Below are 24,731 nucleotides of genomic sequence, written 5' to 3'. Positions count from 1 at the left end.
TTTGTATTTAAAAGACATGTGCAGTTAATGGTAGTAGCGGGCACCACATTAAAAAAAAAAAAAAAAAAAAAAAAAAAAAAAAAAAAAAAAAAAAAAAAAAAAAAAAAAAAAATGTTGATAAGAAATCAGCAAAGAATAAGCTAGAATTATTAGCATCAAACAGCTTAAGAAGGTGCAGGTTTCCTTTGTTGGGGCAGTTGTCTTTGGGAATGAACGGATTGTTAATATTTAAATTTTTACGGGCGAAGAGTGTTATCGAATTTGACTAATTAATTTTGCTTATTTATTCGGTGCGACGTGGCAACACTGAGGAAAATTTGGTGCTGTCCTAAAAATTCAGTGATTTTGCATAATGAAAATTCTTGTATTAAGGTATGGATGGACTTGAGATGGTTCCAGGAGACAAAAATGTGGTACTTGCATGATATAGCCCTTACCGTTCAAGTTGTTTATTCCTTGATGCATTATTGTTTCGTTTTTTTCATTAGTTTCTTTCAGCTTTTCGTGAGACAAAACAAATAGAAGTGACAGAATAGATGGAAAATTTATAATTTGGACGGTTTGAAGTTATGAAAGAGTTTTTTTTGTTCATAATATGCAGAATTATTTTACCTAACACATAAGGCATGCAGACCCGCCATGCTTTACCCCACCCCCTTAATGTCAAAAATGTATTGCCCAAATTTGTTTCTAAAGTATTATAATTGTATCATACTTAGGTATATTTCATTAGGATTGAGCGTCAGAGAAAGATATTAGAAGAATATTTGGACATACAATCTCATACAAGTACCAAAAATGCTTTTTATTTTGATGTCTTTAGTACCTTAAATAGATTATGTTTCAGTATGAGTGTTGGACTTCTTTTATTGCATCGGATTAACGACGGCTCTTGACTACTAAGGTTCTTGTATCGGCCTTGCAGGGGGTTGCTAGTGTTAAGTTTGAACTCTGGGTCTTGTGTCACCAAGCTGAGATACCCACTGTGCCACCATAGGACTTGGCTTTCATTTTAAAAATTTATTCTATTTTTCATATATTTTGCGATAAGGTATACAGAAGGCACCATGTTTAAAAACAAGAAATTTGGATAAAAAGTCAGAAAAATTAAGCTAAAAGATTTCGCACCGAAGAGTTTAAGGAGATGGAGCTTTCCTTTGAAGGGGTAGTTATCTTTGGGAAGTAACGGATCGTTAATGTTGAAGTTGTACTAATGAAAAGCGTTGTCAAGTCTGACTAATTAGTTTTTTTATTATTTTCTTGGTCCGGCGTGGGAATACTGGGGAAAATTACGTGCTGCCCTAAGAAGCTTATAATTTTGAAACGACCAAAAGAAAAGTTTTATAAAATGCTTCCAGATATGAATAGTCTAACAAAAAGTCACAAAAAAGCTTATAATAAAGAATATCAAGGAAAAAACTAAAAGTTACTTTTTGTTAGCTTATAGCTCAAAAAAAGATTTAGTTTTTAAAGCGTCAAGGAGACAGAGATCCCGAAGACAGAGGCGTCATTTGGGGGGGGGGGGTCAGGGGTGGGCAAACGCCCACCCCAGATTTTTCGGGGGGCCCAAGCTTCCACCGCAAATAGCCCTTTTCCGGCCATAATTATCCGTTATGTCCAACAATCCATTCTGTTCAAATGATTTGAACTAACTCTACGCCTATTAGCCAAAGAGCGTAATTACCTGACGACCCTTGGGGTAATTACGCTATTTGCTATTAATCATTGTAAACTCAGAAAGTAGGTTAGATTCATAATAAAAGTCTCAAGTTCTGTCAAATGCCCCATACCCACCCCAAGATTTGGCCCAAATGGCGCCTCTGCAAGGAGGGTATAAATGACGCCTGAATGTTTGAGTTGGTTAAGGGGAAATCTATTCAGGCAATTGCATATTTGAAAATGAGTAAACATTGAGAATAAATGGGTTGCTGATATTTGAATTTTTAAGTAAGAGTAGTATTTCAAATTTGACTAATTAGTTTTGTTTATTTATTTAATTGGTTCAACGTGGCAACATTGAAAATTTATTGTTTCCCTAAATATTTCATAATTTTGATATGGCCAAAATAGTTGGGTTTTTTTAAATCACCGTTTTTAGGTATAAATAAACTTGAAATGGCTCCAGGAGACAAAAGTTATTTTCATTTTGATGAACTCGGTAACTTAAAAGACAGTGTTTCAATGCGAGGGTTGCCTAAAAATAAAAAATAATACTTTTCATATGTTTTGCGATAAGTATGAAAATAATAGTTGTCTTATTATAGGGAGACACGGATAAAATCTTAATCCTTCAACGTGGCAACACTGAAAATTTGTTGCCTCCCTAAAAATTTCATAATTTTGATACGGCCAAAAGAAATTTTTTATAAGATCACTGATTTCAGATACAAATAGACTTAAGATCGCTCCAGAAGATAAAATTGTTTTCATTTTGATGTCCTTGGTAATTTAAAAGATTATGTTTCAATGTGAGTGTTGCCTTAAAAAAAATCGTGCTTTTCATGTGTTTTGAGATAAGTGTGAAAATAATAGTTTTCTTATTATAGGGAGACACGGATAAAATCTTAATCTGTCAACGTGGCAACACTGAAAATTTGTTGCCTCCCTAAAAATTTCATAATTTTGATACGGCCAAAAGAAATTTTTTATAAGGTCACTGATTTCAGATATAAATAGACTTAAGATCGCTCCAGATGATAAAATTGTTTTCATTTTGATGTCCTTGGTAATTTAAAAGATTATGTTTCAATGTGAGTGTTGCCTTAAAAAAATCATGCTTTTCATGTGTTTTGCGATAAGTATGAAAATAATTGTTGTCATATTATAAGGAGACATGAATAAAATCCTGTATTTACTTTGATAACGAAAAGGCTATGATAAATAATACCAAGGAAAAAACTGGAAGCTATTTTTGTTAGCTTATAGCTCAAGAAGACGATTTAGGGTTTAAAAGATTATGTTTGAAAGAGAGTACTGGTAAGATATTAGTTTCAGTGATTTGCACGATCTCGAATTTGATATTTCCTGGCTGGATTGTATCATGAATGATGCAACCGGTGCGAATATGTAAGTTTACTTGAATGCTAGAAATAAAATGAAAATGTAATTTTCACGCAATTCATTTGAGTAATTAAAATAATGGGCAGTATCGGTAAAAAATATGCCGTCTACGTTTGCTTGTATTGCAAGAATACACATGATCTGATATGTGAATCCACCATAATCAGAAATGTTTCCGCTGAACGGAATGCTGGAAATTTCTGTACTTCCCTCCTGATTGGATATGTTATTTGTGTTTTATTGTCATTTATTTTTTTTCCAGAAGTGATTGTATTTATCTAGTTTTCACTTCCAAAAAGATTTAATTTTTACAGTCATGAAGCATAAAGGTGTCAAATATATTGGTTTTTCGTATTCGAAATTAAATTAAAAATATTGAATTGAAATTTTTATTTGATTTTCTTATTCTTAGTTTTAATGTTTTATTTTGAACAAACTACTTTGATAATGTGTTACTTTTTACAAACGCTGAGTATAAGGTATTACACATTGTGGTGTTTGATTACCAAGTTCAAAACTGTCGATATTGTTAAAAAATATCCGTCCAACGCTAACTGAATTTGGTACCATTTAAGAAGTGGCACCGAAAGTGCCCTTTTTAGTGCTATATTGCACTTATGGATAGTAAAATTGATATAAAAAAAACACGTAGATATGAGCATTAGGTTTAAAATGAGCTATTCCGGGATATGCTTTTAAAAAATGAGTGCATCACATTTGCTTAAATAGTTGATTATCTGAAAAGTAATGATAAAAAGGGACAAACCATGATTGCATAAAAAAAAATCGAATGCATGATGATATAATTTGAATTCCACCGCTGAACTAACAGAACCACGACTCTAATAATGTAATTTAATATTTGGGTGTTTATAGGACTTTAATTGCTGAGCTTATTAGGGGGGCCTGGAGGAGGAACATACGAGGGTTGTCCTTCAGACCTCCAGTTAAAGATTTTGGACCATATTTATTACAATGACACTGTCTTATACTTCCAAGATTTTCCCCTTTAGAAGTGGCACCGAAAGTGTTGTTTTCAGTGTTATATCTCACTTACGAATTATGGAACTGACAAAAAGCATGTAGATATGAGCAAAAGTTTTCAAGTGAGCCATTAAAGATCACTCTAAAAAGTTCATGCGCCCCACTAGTCCCAGCTTTCCCACTCGAGACATGGCATCTAAAGTGCCGTTTTTAGTGCCATTTGGAACTGGCAGATGGTGGAATTGATATGGAGAACGTAGATATGAACAATATTTTTTTTATAAGAGCTATCAAAAACCTATCGGAGATGTTCTGGTAGCCCGCTAGCCCCACCCCTTGAGAAACGACATACAACCAGCCTTTTTCCGTGGCATTTGCGGATGGTGGAATTTATATAAGCCACGTATATATGAGAAATAGCTTCTGGATGAGCTCTTAAGTATCTCCCTATGATGTTTTGACAACCCGCTAAGCCTGGAGAAAAGAAGAAAAAGAGACCGTTTTATCCTTTTTTAGCTTTTAGTTACTATGGGCTGTGGTTCGATCTTTACTAGGTTGCAGCTAATGCTTCAACCATGACAAATGAGTTCATTGCAATTTCTCCCCAGAAAGTTGTTAATATTGAAATCTGTGAAATCTAATAGATGGTAAAATTTGTAAAACCCTAGTAAATATAAGCAATAGCCATTAAACATCTATCTGCGATGGTGTAGTAGCCTGCTAATGTTTCAGTAGGTTACTGATGAGCAGACGATTTGTCAAACTTACTAAGGGGGCTGTGAGGGGGAGTTTAAGGGAGGGGTTCTTGTAAACCTCCTGTTAAGGGTTCTGTTACATAACTATTACAATAGTACCTGTGTTGTAATTCGGAGCTTTCCACTTAAGAAGTGGCACCAAAAGTGTTGTTTTCAATGCTATATCGCACTTACGAATGGTAGTTATAATCTACTAAAATAATAAATATTTCTGTAATTTTGATTGGAGCTTGATTTTCTTTCAAGATTAAATGCATAATAATTAAATATATTATTTATTAAACAAACTGATCACTTTGCCAGGAATCCTTGTCGTTTAAAATTTACTGTATTTTGTTCCGTTTTACATGCAATTTAATTGCTTTTTTATTTGAGAGTTTTTTTCCTAAAAGTATTTAAAAATAAATTTATTCCTGCGAAAAAATTTCCTGAAATATATTCCCTGTCAACCAACCACCACTGCTATTTTGGCGTCTGCCCCTCCCCCTGGAAAATGTTCTACTGGCGCCTTTGGATAAGACTAAACTTACTGAAATTTATATATTCGGAATCAGCATAACAAGCCAATTCTTTTGTTATATCTATTGGTATCAAAATCCGTTTTCTTAGAGTTTCGGTTACTATTGAGCCGGGTCACTCCTTACTTACAGTTCTTTACCACGATCTGTCCGATTACCCATAAAAATCCAAACAGAGATCATTGAAATTTTGAACGCTTTTTCTGCGTTACCAAAAGTATTGTATTCATAAGACTTTACAGTTTTATGAAATGTAATTAAACAAATAGAAAAGGTTTTTCAACTAAAGTAAGGAGCAAGTTTAAAACTTGAAACAAGCTGAAATTACTCTGTGCATAAGGGGGACTGTCCCTTTCTCAGCACCTTGCTTATTAAACAAAAGTTTTTTAATGCTTTGATTTTTTTTTAAATTGTAATTTTTTTTAAGAATTTGGACAAAAATCAAATTTCACAGTAAAGAGTAAGGAGATAAGGAGGAGACAGCACCCTTCATATGAAAAATAATCTGTTCAGATAGGCTTCAAATCTGTTCCTTGCTTTCAGGTTATAAGCTGCTTGTTTTTTATTTAATTTCTGATTGTTTTCTAAATCAGACCCTTGCATAACCAAGATATAATTTGAGGTACCGTCCCTCAAATCCCTGGTCAATTGCTTTTAAAACGTGTAAATCAACGATTATATGTTGATAAGTACCGTCCTACGCTGAGATTTGCAATTTCAATTTTGGATAAAATTTGAATATAAATAAAAAATTGGCGATGAATAGCAATTTTGGTAAAAATTCCTTGTTAATATTACTACTAAAGAATTTCGGTTGGATTAAAAGGAGTATTATCGTTTGTATGGATAGAAATTACGTGAGAATTTTGATCTTCTACATAACTGAAGACATCACAACCTCATCGATTAATACATAACACACATTTGTTTACATACATTGAAGTACGTCATACAAATCGAAAAAGAAAAATATTATCATTTAAAATTGTTGAAAAGTACGTTCCTAGTAATGTTTGCCACCCCAAAGAAATTTCCTGGCGGGGTTGATGATGAACTGCTTTGCCTTTTCCACCTCTGTGCTGGTAGATATGGGAACATAACAATTTAGCAGCGTAGAGAATCATTTTAATTAATGCCCACTCCCCCTACCTCTTTCAACATTTATCTGAAGCCTCATGAAGAGTAATCAGTTTGTCCATTAAAATGTACTTTTTAGGAATCTACCCTAAACAATTACTCGCCCCATCCCCTCATTATAGCTGATACGCAATTACAGATTACCAAACGTAGCCTAATTTCATTACAAATAAAGTGAATCAACTTGGTTGAATCCAGTATTGCCACCATGTGGCATTATTTGTTTTGTAACTGGGAACCTAAAATATTGCTCTTGATACTTTTAAATTAATTAGCTTTTCAGAATTTTAAATTGATTGTAAATTCGTCCTCTTTGGGGTAAAGTCATAGTTTGGTGCCCTAAAATGGCACAAAACAAGACTTTTCCCGGGTCCAATCTGTATGCTCACTTAAAAAAGAACTTTAAATTGACATTTGAATGAGCTCCCTCCTAATTATCTTGGACCTTTGGTTTGATACAATCACCTCTGGGAAAAAACAAAACAAATAAACATGCATCGACGATGTTACTTCTGAAAAAAAAAGCGAAATGGCACATTTTGAAGATTGGAGCTTGAAACCTCTACGATAGGGTTCTCTGATATAATGTATCTTATAAAAAGGATTTTCAATGCGCTTGCTTTTTGGAGGTTGTTTCCCCTATTTTCAAAAATCAGGCACATTTTCTCAGATTTTTGGTTCTGGGTGGGTAACAATAAACTGAAAGAATTTTATAAATATTTAGAATAAGCATAAAAAGCCAATACTACCGGTGTAGCAATTGTCATGAGCATTACATCTCTAGTTTTGATGAATATTGGACCAAGTCACTTTTACTTCCATTTTTTTATCACAAACTGTTAGATAAGATCCTCCTGTGAAGAATTTTTTTAACCTGTTCATTTTATTTAGTCGAATAGGACAATAAAAAGAACGAGAGTCAATTTGACAGCTGGATAATTAAGTTTAAATTTTGTTTTTCTTTCACAATTTATTTGTTTTTTTAATCTCTGAATATATAAGGGATTTACGTTCGAAAGTGAGAATTGTTCTGTTATGAAAAAGGTACATTTTACATGGTTGTTATAAAATCAAAACGTGTTTTCTATGCAGATAGAATGATTTTTGAGCATCTATACTCCTTCTGTAAACTATTCTAAGGCATAGGAAATTCCATAAGGACAACGTCTACATTTGTTATAATCTACCAAAGCAATAAACATTTCTGTAGTTTGGTTTGAGGTTGATTTTCTGTTAAGATTAAATGTACAATAATTAAATATATTATCTATTAAATAAATTGATCCCTTTGCCAGGAATTTTTGTCGTTTAAAATTTACTCTATTTTGTTTCATTTTGTATGCAATTTAATTTCTCTTTTTATTTAAGTCTTTTTATGAAGGCATTTAAAAATAAACTTATTCCTAAGAAAAAATACCCTGAAATACATACCCTTTCACCCAACCACCACTGCTATTTTAGCGTCTGCCTCCCCTCTGGAAAGTTTTCTGCTGGCGCCCTTGCAAGACAGTGAAATAAATAAAATAATGTACTCCAGATAGTTATGTTTCAATTCCGAAGCCCTTATAAAAGGAGAGAAAAAACCAGAGCAAAGCAATTTAAAGATAAGTGAAAAAATTCATATTCTTTAACAGCTATTGTAGCACTAAAAATGAACGAGCAAATAATGCTGCTTTTACAATCACAAGAGAAAAAGAAAAAAAAGAAAAAAAGTTGCTTGTTAAATACACTTATAAAATATGGCTACCGGATACCAGATAGATCCTGAATGGTAGTGGAATAGTTTTGACTTCAAATAAAGATAGTTTGGCTTATTAAAGGCCTTATATATAGTCGGTAGTTTGACATCAAATATAGCAGACAAATAGTCTGCTTGATTTCAAGGGAAATATACCAATGTAAAATGCACGTGCTGATGACTTCTTAAGTCTTTATTTCTGTAATAAAAGTACTAAACGATTTTTAATAGCCCCATGGTAGTGGCCGTCACTGGTCCCAACAGCTGCCATCTATAAGATACCAAATAACTACTGAAATCTGTTGAAAACATGCGAGGAAAAAAACTGGGTATAGGCATTTACTCTGACTGATTTTACATTTGGAATATCTATTCTACAACTAAGACCAGGCAACGCTAAGTTTGACAAGAAACGACAACTCAACATAATTGCGGGATTTCTCTGTTGTTGTTGGTTGCTTTGTTTTTTTTTCCAAACCTGTGTCAAGTGCTGGAGATTTTCAAAGCAAAAACCGTTCATTTATAGGCCCCAATTTCAAATTCTCCTTGGAAAAATTTTCGTTGCGTTAATATAAAGGAAAATTCTATCCCCTGGTTCCATTACGGCTCTAGTTGTATCATTATTTGCTACAACAGCTCAGTAAAACACCTTTAAAATTACGTAATTTTCTGATTGCTGTGTCAAGAGTTTGTTCGTTGTGCAATAGTTCATATTCTATCTCTTCAAATAATAAATCAGCAATTAATTTAGAAAATGGGAAGATCTGGGTATGTTTTGATTGAAAAACGCCCTTTTGTGTTTTTTTCAGTGTAAGAATAAAAAAATCGCCCCCCCACCTTTGATTTTGAAAAATACGTTTTGCCACTTCCTGATAATGTTCCTTCAAAAAACTATTTTAAGGCGGGCTGCTGGGCTATAGCTACTGCTAAAACCATAACACACCTTCACAAAAAACTTCTAGGTGTTTCCAAAAGAAAGTGATTTCCAGTTCTGAATTGTTGTGTTTATTCCCAAAAATTTTTCTGACAAATTTTAATTTTGGGTAGCTATATTATTTTCTGTGTGGGAACCAGAAAAATCTAGTGTTTTGCTGAGAAAAGGTTCACCCAACAAGAAGTTTGCTCCTACCCCTCACAAACAATTATTAATGCTTAGTATAAACGCGTTCATTTAAATGAAGAAAGAATGAGGAGTAAAATGAATTCCCGCACACCCTCCTCTACCACGTTTATCTGAAGGATTTCACAGAAACAACTGAAAAATTTTGAATGTAAAAAAAATGCAATCTTTGAGACTCCGGGTAGTATCCCACCTTTCCTCCTCCGTCACAGAAAGATTTGATGACCTCCCCCTTAAAAGCTGGTCTGCAAGCATGCAGTACGCTATGTGATTTAATCACGTATCAAATGAACCAACACGTTTAAATGAAGCTTCTAAATTAGTATCTATAATAACTGTTGATTTTATGATGGGCTTTTTATCTATTTAAAAACGGAAATGAGCCGTTCTGCTGCCATCTGGAATTTCAAACGCTGGCTGCTTTTGAGGCGGCATTTTATTTGTTTCAGACTGATTGGCTACCTCAGAATATGTTCTTTTTGGGCCTTCACTTAGTACTTAACAGTTCGATACGGTCGTCCCCAAAACAAAATCCTGCCCTCTCTTTGTAAAAAAAACCTTAAATATCTTTACGTCGTAGCTGGAGAGCTAAAACCCATTCAGGGTTCTCAGCTATTTTAAATTTGATAAAAATTTTATCAAGACCGTAGCTTCTGATGAGCGTTCCCCACGCCCCTTTCTTGTAAAATGCTATTTTCTGTAGTCACTCTTTACTTTCCATTCATTACCACTGATAATAAACTCTGATCATGCGCATGATAATACTCCTCTGCATTCTACTATAATTAAAAGAGTGGCATATGCAGTTTTGGTCAAAATTTAATACTAATTTAATGTTAAATGTATATTAATTTAATTAAATTTAATGTTAATTTAATTAATTTTCCGAGGGAAGTAAAGAGCGAAGTTGAAACTTAAAACGAACAAAATTATTTATTCCCAGTCTATCTAACATATATCAATAAAACTATTGCAAATAGATAAACTGGTAATATTTTCCTATGTTTGCTGGATTACAGAAAACTAGCGCTTCATTGAAAACACAAAAGGCAAGCATAAAAAGCGAGAATTTTGATTTATGAGTCGAAAGTAAATGCGTAGGCTCACAACAAAAATCTAACCTATAATGCTTTTAATAGTCTTACAGGAGCTGTGATATCAGTAACTTTCTTACTTACTTAGACTTATGTCCTCCCACGCCTGAAGGCGCATAAGGCAGCAGCAGTGGTTCGCCACGACGAACTGTCCTGAGCCATCGACCAAAACTCCTCCATCAAAGACTTCGCCAACTTCGCCTCCTCTTCTAACATCTTGCCAATGGTTATTTTGGGTCTCCCTGACTTGCGGAGGCCAGGGGATAAAAACTGTAATCATACAGCTAGTCCCAAGCCTGGAAAAAGGAGGAGGGTTGGTTGGAGGGCTAGTAACCCGCCACCGTAAAAACCGATTACTCAAGAAACAGCAGCAGATAGCCTCAGTAACTTTCAGTATACAATTAAAATTGTCTACAAAATTTAGCCATAAAAATAAAATGTTTATTTTCATTAAACAGCATACAAAATAATGGATTGATTTATCAGTTAACATGTTGGTTTCACCCAGTATTACTTGAAACGAAGAACATATCAATCGTAATATGAATTCTGGGAATCCAGTTATTTCTCTCTAAAGAATGGAGAATTTCAAGTTGTGATAAAAATTCTAATTATAATGTGATAATAATAATGTGTCTAATATGTAATGATGTGTCTAAATAGAAAATGTGTCTAGTAATGTGATAATAATTTTTGGTCGTTTTAAGTTTCAACTTCGCTTTTACTTCCCTCGGAAAAACTTTTTTTTTTAATTAATCTTTGCTCGTTTTTGATTAAAATTGAATTTAGAAACAACACAGCCATGATCTTTTTTATTTATACGAAATAATTTCACTTCATTTAAACATTAATGTTGGTCCTTAGTTTCAGCTGAAAACTTTTTATTTTATAATTTCTAATCACCTCAAGTGATTAGAAAGAACGAAGGTGAACGAAGAAGCTGTACAAGAATTGAAGGAAAAAATAAGTTTAGAGTGGAGAAAAAAAAAAAAATCAAAACATAGCGTCGTTTCTCTTTGTAATTTTTGTTAAAAAAAGAAATAGATCTTTAATTCTTTGTTTAAAAAATTAAATGTAGTAGCACTGAAGAAAGTAGCTCTAGTTGAGTAGCTTTGATAAAAAAGGTTAACTAAGCGGACAGGTTGGCATATCGACATGCTTGTGGAAAATGTTGCTAGCTCAACAGAAATGTTTCTTTAAACTTAGTGAGTCATTTAACTTGTCCATATATAGAAAAGCCACTCATTACTTAGAAATGAATCAAAATTTCAAAAAAAAGATGATTTCTTGTCTAGGTACGATAAATAGTATTATAAACTAAGTTTGTTTTCATTTCAAAATTTTGGGAAGAATTACCTGAATTCTAGTGCACAACTGTTTTCATTGGTCTTTCTTCCTCTTTGGATGCACAATCTTACGTATGGAGAGAATGTTACAGTGGAATTTTCAAGTAGATAATTTGAATAATCCTTTTTTTATTATACAACTTTTAGTAGTTCTGAAACCACACACCTGCACTTCTCCAACCACTAAGTGGCAGGGGATTGGGGTCAAGGATGTAATCTGCTATGGGGCAGATGGGGCAAATGCCCCCTCCCAGGCCTTGGTTTTCCCCCAGATCCCAGTCCCCCCTAATGAAATTTACTTTTTCCAAAAATGTAGTCAAAACTAAGATAAGCCTGCATAATTCAAGCATCCATTCAGACAGGTCAATTTTCTTTAGTACATCTTTATATTTTTTTATTTCTATATGGCTCGATTTCCAGTTTTCTCTGTAATTTTCACTTGATTTGAGAGAACTGCCTCCAACTTTGATACCTCTTCCCAAAAGATTTTGACAACATTACGCCATTCGTTTTTGGTACGAATTTATTGATTCACTAAGAATATTGTTCCAAACCATGAGCTGGATGACCTCTATTTTCCTTTTGAATCCAAATGCTTGACAAAATACCTTCCCAGGACATACTTTAAGAAGTGAGTGCGTCACAGTTACAAAAACAGTGAAATTGTCTGAAAATGATCATGTACAAGGGATAAAACCGTAATTGAAAAAAAAAAACAAGCAGAAATCGAACGCAAGTCACTCTAATTTAAAGTCCAGCGCTGAACTAACAGAACCACGTCTCTAATACGTAATTTAATATATTGGTGTTTGTACCTTAATTGCGTAGCTTATTAAGTAGGTGTGAAGGAGGAATATACGGGAGTTGTTTTTGCAAACCTTCAGTTAAGGGAATTGAACCACAATTGTTACGATGATATTGTTTTATACTTCCAAGCTTTTCTACTTAAGAAGTGACACCGAAAGATGTTGTTTAAGTGTTATATCACACTTACGGATGGCGGAACTGATAAAAATCACGTAGACATGAGCAATAGCTTTCAAAAGAGCTATTAAACGTCATTTTAAAAAAATTTGGTAGGGCACTAGCCCCAGTTTTTTCACTTGAGACATGGCACCAAAAGTCCCTTTTTAGTGCCATTTTGAGCTTGCTGATGGTGAAATTTATTGGAAGGATTTAGATATGAGCAATATCTTTCATATGAGCTATTGAAAATATGTTTAAGATACATGCGATACTAATAGGCGCAATAACAATACGCCCATACCGATACGCGTGATTTCAATAGGTCCGACACTGATAGAGCGTACAGCCCTTTTCTCATGAACTATGGAGGGTCATATCATCACCAAAACCATAGATAGTGGATCTTTGAATTATGTTGAACAAAATAGCTATCTCAAAATTTTGATTGGATAACTTTGGGGGAGGGAGCTTTTAGGCAGGGTAACTACCCCCCTAATTCTTTTTGGTCACTTACAAAAGGCATTAGAAAATTTAATGTCCGTTCAAATGAGTGATTAAACATCCCTCTATGATGTTCTGGTCAGTTCAAATGTCCGTTAATGTCCGTTCAAATGAGCGATTAAACATCTCTCTATGATGTTCTGGTCAGTTGGTAGGCCTGGTGAAAAAAGGAGACACATCAGTGCTACCCATTCAAAAAAAGTGATTTTTTGGTGTTCAGAGTAGAGGACTGTAATTGTCCTAAAACAGTTTCGGCCATGCTATGCCTCTGATAGGGTGTCGACGAAGTCTCTCCATTCGTCCTAAAACGGTGACGTCTTCCCGTTCTGGTAACAATGAAGTATCAGCCGTCCACAGATGTCGGTTGAAATTCAGCCGCAAAGTGTACTTTGGACGATCTCATCTTTTCTGCCGCCAAGTAAATCTGTCTTCTTCAGGCGACGGATTAAGTAGACAGTACTTCATTCAGTACTTTCTGAATGAATATTCTACTTTATTTCTCTTGTGAATTTTAGTAGCCTAAATATACCCATAAATGTAAAAAAAATGGGAGACGCAATCACTTTACAAAATAAACCAAAGAAAAAAAAAATATAAATTGCCGGCCTATCCTTCCAAGTTTTGAAAGTTTACTTTAATTCGAGGGGAGGGCAATCTTCATCGAACAACGCCTTTTGGGAGCATTTTCTTTCAGAAAATTGAAAAAAAGAAAACTCCCTCCTATCACCAAGATATTGACAAATACAATTTTGTTCCCCCCTAAATTTTTGTTTATTGGCTCCATTGGAAGCAGCTGATTCTGCTTCTGAATAACTCTCGTTGTATGAAAAAATTCAGGAAACCACTTGTCAATTACCTGATAAACTAGTAATATTTCACGCTCTCAAGTATTCTGTAACCTTAAATTGCAGTGATTGTAAAATAACTTTAATCCCAGCAAAGTGGACTACTCAAAATTTGAGAATCTAATATTGGAAACCGCGAGATCCTTGAAATGCTACCCGAATTATAACCATAACAGCATCAAATAACAATCCCGTCCTCTCGACCCTAAGCGATAAACCTGGAGAGTAGACTGATCCATTTGGGTATAAAAATTTAGACAAGCACTTAAAACCCTAACCCCGCGTTTCCTAATCTCCGAGTTTGACATTTTGTCACACCTGCCAACCATCTGAGTGTATTAACTAAAGGATACAGTATTAACACTCTACCACCCCTATAAGATACATTCACAGTAGGAACATTTCACGGATAGTTAGATGCAAATAGCTGAAAAGCATCCCATTTCCGGTTACCTACTTCTGAAATCCATTGAGTTTTATTTGAGTTTCAGATTATTTGAATTTTTTCTTTGGGGATTGAGGTTTGAATGTGAACTGGGTTTGTATACTAACCAGGGCTACCCCCTGAAAAGTGAAGCAATTGGGGGGTGGGGGATTTCAAGTAAGGACAGAAAATCTTAGGAGTGACAGCTTTGGAAAAAAAGAACAATATTCGGTAAAAAGATATGAGATGAGTATCCAAGATTTATATGGACGGACTTCAGGGCTAGGAAGCTCTCTGAGGAAGGTTTTTTTTTTCAAGCGTACGATAGCGGGCCGAGGCAGACATGTTCAAAGGAGAGCTCTTCAGAACTTAGACCAGGGTTGCCAGTTCTTGCAAATGCAGGGGGAGGGTGCAAGGATTTTATCGTTCTTTAAATGAAGATACAATAAAACGTCTTCAAAATCTAAGGTGGGGATAGTTTTGTTATTTGTTCAGTGAAAATATGACAAAATTTATTCTTCAAGATCTGGGGCAGCACCTGCCCCCATCCCCTAATTAGCCCTCCTAAACTGAACTCTCCCATAAAATACAAGTGTTCTCATGGTTCCTTTGACTGTTCATATGATTAACTTTTGATCACTGTTTTGAAATTCATCTTCTACCCCCCGACCCAAAAAACGACACGTACACATGGGCTGATAGGCTGAATCCTCCCTACCTGCAGTTTATGTTTAAATTACTTGTTGTTGTTTTTCCGAAATAATAAGTACTTAAGGCAACTTTTTAAGAATATTGATCCAAAAACTTTATTCGAGCCTCCCCTTCCTTTTGCTGTTAAACTATGATCCTGTGTTTTATACGATTTCCAATACTTTTTAGAAACTCCTAGGGATCTTTTTCCCCTAGCTATCCGAAAAATGCTATAGTGCAATAGGAGGCACAAAAAGAGTCAGATGCCAAGTGATCCCACATTCTAGTCAATTCTATCGCTGTTCTCTTGCTTTCTGCCCTGAATCTAAAATCTTGGTTAATATTTCTATCACGGGCTTGAATAACGTTTTCCTCTGTCTTATCCGCGATGAAATTCTTGGTACATGATAATTAAACGAGCCACACTCAAGAATTACGCTTAGGTTAGATCTGAGAAAACCGGTTTCATAATCACAAAGACAAGTGACAGAATAGATGTGAAACATATTATTTGGGCTATATATTTGCACATTAGACGTAAGAGGGGGAAAACTAATTAGACAGCGTGAAGTTAGAAAACAATTCTTGCTTCATAATATGCAGAATAATCGTAGGTAACACATTTTGTATGCAGACCCGCATTACTTTTCCGCCACCCTCTTAATGTGCAAATATATAGCCCAAATTATATATTTCCCATCTACTCTGTCACTTGTCTTTGTGGCTATGAAACATGTTTTCTCATATCTAATCCAAGCGTAATTCTTGAATGTTTTTTAGTTTAATTAACAAATACCAAATTCTTGTGTAATGTCACCTTCCCAAGGAAAAAGTAAATCGACGACCCTGCTACTTGCAAACCAAATACACTACTCTTTAATTTCACAGGTTGGCTGGCCCCCAACCCCCCATTGCACTTCCTGGCTGAAGGGCCAAGAAACGGAGATCAGCACCGCCGGTACGGACTGTAAAGTCTAAATTCCGCATCCTTTACCTTTTTTTTATATAAACATCTTGTTCAATCAGTACCAGCGTATATCAAGGAATTAACAAAGTAATAATAAGAATATTAGCTAATGAATTGGCTATCTCAGTGTTTTGCTTTTAGAGAAGGGACACTTGAACTCTGAGAAATAATCAATTATAGAGCCCTCGGTAAAATTTGGCATATCACCAGCAATTCCAAGGTGGTGTTTTTCTGTAGCAGTTCTTTTCACTCGATGACAGTTGATAGAAAATGGAGAATTTTTATCGATAGCTGTTTCCCATATTCTTCTATTGTAAATGGTGAACAGTAGCCTTGATCAACTTGAACCGGCGATTCACATGGCAATTTCAAAGCGTCTTGTACTAGCATTAGAGTTCTTATTTTCATTCGGCTCATTCTTTGCGGCAGAAATTTTAATTCTCTGATGATCTGTTCAGCTTTTTTTTTTTTTTTTTTCTTTTTTTTTTTTTTTTTTTTTTTTTAATTAAGGTGTTAGATTTTACATGTCAGTGATGTCAATCATAAATGGATGCATTTAAATGTTTGTGATCGGGGTCGTAATTTACTATGGGGCAAAGGGCAATGGCCCCTGGACTCTAGATTGTGCCCAAAACTAAGATAAGCCGACATTATTCAAGCATCCACAGAAACGTATCAGTTTTCTCTAGTATACCCTTGCCTTTATGGAACTATATCCCATTTTTCCTGTCTCCTTTGACTCGGGAAAATTGGCCAGAACTTTGAAAACGTTGGCGTTCTGAAAGGCTGACGAAGATTTATTCATCGTTTACCATAGGAATTAATCCGCCTAGGAAGAAACAAAAAACACGTTGTCCTCGAACATGGCGGGGAGTGGTCACAAAGAAAGGTTTAGAGGAAAATTTCTACTTTATGGGTTGGGGAGGGGGGTAAAGAGTGAAGTTTTTAAGAGGTCAGGGTGAAGGTGCATCTGTATTGGCCTCTGGTAGCTTGGTGCTGCATTGAGTAGTTGCTTGTAGTAGTCCAAGCACTTAGCTCCCTAGTCAATTCTTTTTCAGAGGCGGCAACTCGGTCAAAGACAAAGTTATCAGTTTTCTTTGTCACTTCAACTAAACAAACATGAGAAAGTTAAACTTAAGGGTTTTCTCGCTCAAAATCACGATTAGGCACAAGCTATCCTTAGCGAATCTTCTTGTAAGTATTTACACAATATAATTTTTTTTTATTTATTAACCGGCAGTTTGGTGTCTGCACGCTACTTATTCTCCAGACTCTGTTTAAACTGGTTACAACTACCTAATAGTTCACTGAATCGCTAAAGAACAATCCGAGTGGTTAGTCCCTTGGTCTAATTTATGCACTCTCACGCGCTCCGATTACAGCTGCATCTAGTCTTTTGGGGGAAATTTTTGACTTCGGAACACAAATATGTAAAGTATTTGAAGGGACTGCAGTCAGCAAGTATGTCTTATAGAAATAAGTTTCTGATTGTTGAGTAGAATATTTTTTGCTCTATTTTTTGATACCCTACAACAACATTGTCAAGTGCAGCAATCTAGAATGCAAACATGTTTTATAATTATTTTGGAATTATAAAAAAATAATTTTCGGTTTTAAGATTTGATTAGATCAAAATATTCACCAGATTCCTTGAGAGGTATGGGAAGTTTCCTTGAGAGCCTGTCCTGCCTTAATGTATATATTTGAAAACTTTAACATTAGATTCTATCTCCATTTTAGCTTGCTAAACTCCATTTTAGTCTTGACTCCTGTAATGAAGCTGGTGCGTATTTAATTAGCTTAAATACTATACAATTATTTCCTATTCATCCATCTTAGTATTATTTAAGACAATTAATACACAATTATAAAATTCGAAAACACCCCATAATTTCCACTGTCTTTGCGTTTCTATAGGGCTTGCCTTTTTTCTCCTTCTACCCAAAAAGTTTGGTATACACTCTTGACGTAAATACCAGATTTTAAGTCTTAAATCTTAGGATTGTCCCATCAAAATTTTCACCTATGGCATAATACAAATTTTGAAGCTGTAAACCCAACAAGCAGGTTCAAACTGCAGCTGACCAAAGCTTTTCAAAGGACATTTCAGGGGGCCAATAGGTTCACGCCTGCAATGCGGGGTTCGCAGCAGGGATTGTACTAAGCTGCCGACAAGTAATTAGAGAAATAAGGCTTAATCTTATGACTGGACCACACACGGAATCCCAACTCGACGCCATGCTGTCTACCATGTTCTGACTGCCGGTTTGACCTATTTACTATTTCAAAAACAGGAATACCACATCCTGGGTGGGTTGTTGGTCACAGAGACTTGCTAAAAAGGTATTTTGGATTAAAATTTGGGTGACAAACCAATCAGAGATTCTTATCAAGTATATATTTCAACAAGTCTAAAAAAAAAAATTAGAAACGCATGTTTAGCAACAAAAAACAAAAATCGACAGATATGCCATTACGGGTAGGTAGAGGAACGGGTGTGGCTCAAATAGACATTTATGCTGCAGTACCTTAGAAGGTGATACGTCAATTGTTTTTACTGAATTGGGTGTTTTAAAATTCCTATTTATAATAATACGCCGTATCGATTATTTTCATCAAATTTCTCGTATGTTAGCCTACTTGTTTCTTGACCTACTTATTTTTTTTCTTTCTAAAATGCATCATATTCCTTTTATCAATTTTTGAAATTATTATGACAAATTCGTAAAAAATTAAAAAAAAAAACTGAATAGTAAATTAGGTGAATTTTTGAATGGTAAATACAGTGGTGTCAACTCACAAAAATTTCGGGGAGGAGGAATTTCGTTGATTTTTTCCATGGAAATACAGGAAAAGGGCATTTTTCTATGAATATATTTTTAAATCTATTTAAAGCATTTTTCAAAATATGAGGGGACAACAATATAAGGGTGGAACTGGCCCCTCCATTTGATGTACTAGCCTCAATTCTTTGAAATGAGTTGTTCCCCTCTGAACATTGAATCTTGAGTTGGAACTACTAGGCCAAGGCCCACTGGACAAAGAAACCTTACGTAATGAACCTTCTAACAATGTTAAAAAAAATTTTCATGAAATTATAGAGTGAGACTGAAAATGAAAACAACCAAAATTATAGTCTCTAAGCCTGTGCTTACATGCAGGATTTTATGGTTAAAGTCCTGGGGGGGGGGCAAAGCTGGGGCCAATCTTCCCAAGTCAAGTGAAACTCACAGTGAAAATTGAAAAACGAGCCATATATTACCTTAAAGGTAGAGATATACTAAAAAAAAAAACTGAACCGTTTCCGTGGATGCTTATATTAGGTAGACTCATCTTAGTTTTGTCAAGATTCTTGAACAAACCAAATTTCAGCTGGAGGGGCAAACTGGGTTTGGGGTGGAACAAACCAAGGTCCTAGAGGGGCAGTTGAATCTTGCCCCATAGCAAATTATCCCCTGCATAGAAGTAAATAAGAAACTTGTTAGTTTTGAGCCACTCAGGCACGTACGGAGGATTTTTTTCGGGGGGGGGGGCAAAAACTTCGAAACAGCAGATATAAAGTAGTATTTATTTTATTTAGTAATGCAAAAAGCACGTATATCGTAAAATACAGACTAACTTTAATCTGTAGTATTGTAGCGGATGGGGGGGGGGGGAAGAAGACTGAAGCCTCAAAAGTACGTTCTAGGCTCGGGTTATGTTCATAGCGATTTAGAACCAGTGATTAATCTATTATATCCCACTGAAAGGGATATTTTAGGGTTAACAGTGCAGTATGGATGCTGTGGGGGGTAGTTCTTTTATTGCAAAAACGTAGATTTTAATTAAAAATGACAGTTTCCAAAATTGATCCATTAAAAGCTGTACTTTATCCTGAAGAGGGGGGGGATAAAAGCCCTAACATCAAGGATAATTCTATTTTGCCGTGGAAAGCAAACTCTCTTTACAAAAAAAAAAAAAAAAAAAAAAAAAATAACAGCACAATTGCTAATTACTTCAAAGAGGGTAAAAAGTTAGACAGAAGATGGGTTAATAATTGGGCAGTGACATGATCGGATAATGGCATGCTGTAAAATCCCCGAAAAAGGCTTCACACATGTATCTAGATTCTTAATAAATGTCCTACTTTTGCCAGAAATCCCAAAAAACCATGGGGAAATTTAACATTTCACAAAGTTTCGGGGGGGGGGGGTGGGCCCGAAGCCTCCCCCCTGCGTACGTGCCAGGAGCCACTAAATCTTTGGAAATGAAATTGCCTATTGCAACCATATATCACGGAGATGTTAATAAGGATTTATATTAGCAAACTTTTTGTTCTACTTTTTTTGTGTTTTTGTGTTTGTCTGTTTTTGTTTTTTGAAAGTGTGTTTGATTTTTTTTTTTTTTTTTTTATTTCAGTCATGTTTCTATTTTGCTGTGGATAGATATTTTGTCAAAGTCGAAAAATTCACTCACTCCCAGCGTTATCCTTCTTAATATCATGAGGTATGAAATGTCGTAATTATTTCGCGTTTAAACTTTCATTTCGTTGATAATTTCTTTAACCTGTAACTAAAGAGTGTCGACAGGATAGGTGGCTATAGCCTTTACCCGTAAATACTTTTTCCAATTGTTAGGTCAAAAGATCCTTTTCAGTTGTCAGGTCACCGGGGACACCTGTCCTCTATGAATATGATTTCAATTCTGATCCATTCAAGTGGGACTTCATGGCTTGTTGTTTAGATTAAGAGGATTTTGATAATATTTTAAATCCAATTGAAAAGGTTCGATTTGCTATTAAAATCTGTCAATCAATTTAAGAAGCCTGGTTGAAGCAGGCAACATCTAAATTGGTTAAAGCAATGCTATTTTTTTTTAAATCAAAGCTATGCATAGAAAGCCTTTTTTAAACACTAAACCATTTGTATATCCGGTGTCTCAGAGAGGAGCGGATAAAACTTCGAAATCCCTCGCTAAGGAGGCTGAAATCCAGACAGTCTCCATTGTAGGCCCTTCTTCGGCAGGTGAGAAGGTAGGAGAGGGGGGCTTGAAAAATTAAAAATTACTAAATTATTCAGAAGATATAAGAAATATGATAAAAAATGCCTATACATTTATCAACACAAAAATCTAAATAGAATGACCTACATACAGGCACGTACGTAGGAATTTTTTTCGGGGGGACACAAAACCTTCGAAACAACAGATATAAAGTAGCACTTTTTTTTATTTAGTAACTAAATAAATGCAAAAACACGTATATCGGAAAATACAGATTAACTTTAATTTGTAGTATTGTAGCGGATGGGGGGGGGGGAAGAAGACTGAAGCCTCAAAAGTACGATTTAGGCTCAGGTAATGTTTATAGTGATTTAGAGCCAGTGATGAATCTATTATATCCCACTGAAAGGGAGATTTTAGGATTAACAGTGCAATATGGGTTTTGTGGGGGGTAGTTCTTCTATTGCGAAAACGTCGATTTCAATGACAAATGATAGTTTCCAAAATTGATCCATTAAAAGCTGTACTTTATCCTGAAAAGGGGGAATAAAGCCCTAATATCAAGGATAATTCTATTTTGTTGTGGATAGCAAACTCTCTTTACGAAAAAAACAAAACAAAAAAAAACAGTACAATCGCTAATTACCTCAAAGAGGGTAAAAAGTTAGACAGAAAATGGGTTAATAATTGGGCAGTGACTTGACCAGATAATTGATGCTGTAAAATCCCAAAAAACAGGCTTCAAACATGCATCTACATTCTTAATAAATGTCCTTTTGTCAGAAATCCCAAGAAACCGTGGGGAAATTAAACATTTCACAAAATTTCGGGGCGGGGGGCTGGGCCCGAAGGCCCCCCCTGCGTACGTGCCAGTCTACATAGAATCATCCACATTAAATAACAATTTAAAATCTGTATAATATTTACATAAAATCTACACAAAGCAGTATATTTATGCAAAACAGTATGCATCACAATAATCTTGAGGCTTTCAGGAGAAGAATGGGACAAAGCTCTACCTTCCTGTGAATGTTCAACTATATTTTATGCTTCATTAATTTCTTATATTTGTCCAGCCCCTCTTAATCTTCCTTTTCTATGATTAGAGGGCAAAGAAATATTATCCGTAGAAACCATGAGCTCCGGTTATAAGACCCCTCGAAATGTCGCAGCAACTGCGACCCGCGAGTCATGCTTGTGCAGCTTCAAGTGTTTTACGGAGACAGTTTATGTATGTTTCATTATTCATCTTTCGTTTGTAATCGGGAGACAGAGGTGAGCTCCCAATAAAATATACCCCTAAGCCCCTAAATTATATTTGGCCCAACGGAGCAAATCACAAGAACCAAACTAGTAATCAAAGTACTGAGCAACGATAAACTGAACGGACTGAAGACTACTTTTTGCGATCCTTTAGGTCACAAAGCTTCTACTAAGCATCAACAAAAATTTTGTTTCTATTGACTGTGTGACAACTTCAGAGAGTTTCCTAGATTACAGAACGCCTGTAAAACGGTCGCAAGGCCTAAATATTAAGTGACACTTGCTTCTTTTGTAGATACTGTTGGGTCATACTCGGATCCCACTAAATGCGAACCTAAATCTACTACTACTACTACTACTACTAATAACTCAATGCAGCACCAAGCCGCCTGAGGCCCACACAGTCACGCACGCTCCTCCTCCAACCTAACCTATTTAAAGCCTCCCTCTTTACACCCTCCCAGGAAGTTCCCATTTCCTTTAAATCTTTATTTATGACATCCTCCAAACCCAGACAAGGACGACCTGCTTTCCGTGTAGCCCTAGACGGTTGGCCAAAAAGGACAATCTTCGGTAATCTGTCATCCTTCATCCGTAGAACGTGGCCTAGCCATCTCAACCTTTCTTTCATTATAGCCCCAGAAAGCGGGATTGAACCATACTTTTCGTACAACCTACTGTTTGAAATACGGTCAGTCAGCCGGGTACCCAAAACAATCCGTAGGCAATTTCTCTGGAAAACATCTAGTAAATTTTCATCTGCTTTTCGGAGTGCCCATGCTTCAGAGCCATATTTGACCACTGTCATCACTGTAGCTTCCAATATTCTAATCTTGGTATGTAGACTTATCTTTCTATTCTTCCAAACTTTTTTTTAACTGTGAAAAAACACCCTGAGCTTTAGCTATTCTACTTTTAACATCTTCACTGCTCCCACCATCTTTACTAATAATGCTACCAAGGTAACTGAAGCTCCCAACCTGATCAATCTTTTCGTTACCTAATGTCACCTGTTCATCTTCACTTATTCCTAGCCTTAGTGACTTAGTCTTCTTAACATTAATTTTCAAGCCTATTTTAGCACCCTGAACTCGTAAAACCTCTAAAAATTCATTCATTTTGCTCACACTTTCATCTAATATGCTTAAATCATCAGCATAATCTAAGTCCAGGAGCGTTCTTCTTCCCCATTTGATTCCATGGTCTCCAATTGCCTTTCCTGTGCTCCTTAAGACGAAGTCCATCAAAATGATCCATATAAAGGGGGATAGAACACAACCCTGCTTAACTCCTGATTAATACAAAACCAGTTGCTAACCTCATTTCCTACCTTAACCGCAGCAGTATTATTCTCGTACATAGCGCAAATCACTTTAATGTATTTTTCTGGTATACCACATAACGATAAGACCTTTGTTAACGCTGTTCTATCAACAGAATCGAAAGCTTGCTCATAATCGATAAAACTAAGGACCAAAGGTGTTTGACAACGAAGGGACTTCTCAATTATTAACCTAAGAGTGAAAACATGGTCGACACATCCTCTACCTTTTCTAAAACCGCATTGTTCTTCCCTTAAAACTTTGTCTACAGCATGTCTCAGTCTAAAAAGTATCATATTACTCAGTAATTTGCTACCTAAAGAGACCAGACCAATGCCTCGATAATTACGACACTCACTCTTGTCATCTTTCTTATACAGTGGTTTAATTAAGGTTTTCCTAAAATCATTGGGTACTTCCCCTTTTTCAAAAATCATGTTCATAATCTTCAGTAGCTTATTCCTAACCTCAGAGCCACCATATTTAAGAAACTCATTAATCATACTATCAACACCTGTGGCCTTATTATTTTTTAATCCTTTTAGTACTGTCGCTAATTCTTCCTCACTAAACAAATCTTCCTTCACATCCAAGGTATCACAAACTTTTTCATTTTCATCTATATCTTTTCCTGCAACTGTATCTCGGTTTAGCACATTCTCAAAATGTTCCACCCATCTTTCTTCAACTTTTTCCTTATCACTAATTGTGGCCCCATTACTATCTTTAACTGGGACTAGTCCGGATTGACTACTCCCTTTCAATTTATTAACATGCCAGTATAATATTTTACTATTATGCCGTCTAGCCGCATCTTCCAGATCCTCAGCAATTTTATCCATCGCCTCCATTTCACATCTCCTTAGTTCATATTTTAATGCTTTCTCCACTTTCTTTACATTCCTTTTGTTTTCATACGACCTATCACTCAGATAATTCTTATACAAACCCCTTCTACTCTCTATTAAACCTAAAGCTTTTTCACTAACATTCCTAGTTGCAGTCTTAGCACTCTTCCCTA

General features: G+C 35.4%; 1 protein-coding gene and 1 long non-coding RNA gene across 2 annotated transcripts in view; one reads left to right on the top strand and one right to left on the bottom strand.

Annotated features, from left to right (window-relative positions):
- The window catches only part of LOC136029552 (uncharacterized), a 44,409-nt gene that overhangs the window by 882 nt on the left and 18,796 nt on the right, over positions 1 to 24,731 (bottom strand). Inside the window, exon 2 of the long non-coding RNA XR_010618066.1 lies at positions 10,491 to 10,702. This is a non-coding gene — a long non-coding RNA (uncharacterized LOC136029552). The remainder of the gene's footprint in view (positions 1 to 10,490; positions 10,703 to 24,731) is intronic.
- Positions 19,786 to 24,731, top strand: part of LOC136029551 (homeobox protein Nkx-2.2a-like) — a 49,848-nt gene continuing 44,902 nt past the window's right edge. Inside the window, exon 1 of the mRNA XM_065708028.1 lies at positions 19,786 to 20,630. Coding sequence (XP_065564100.1) covers positions 20,626 to 20,630 — 5 coding nt within the window. The 5' untranslated portion in view covers positions 19,786 to 20,625. The remainder of the gene's footprint in view (positions 20,631 to 24,731) is intronic.

The sequence above is a fragment of the Artemia franciscana genome, chromosome 7 (genome assembly GCF_032884065.1).
Source record: "Artemia franciscana chromosome 7, ASM3288406v1, whole genome shotgun sequence".
NCBI lineage: Eukaryota > Metazoa > Arthropoda > Branchiopoda > Anostraca > Artemiidae > Artemia > Artemia franciscana.
Note: the sequence above shows the minus strand (reverse complement) of the source record. Positions and strands in the feature narration are given on the sequence as shown.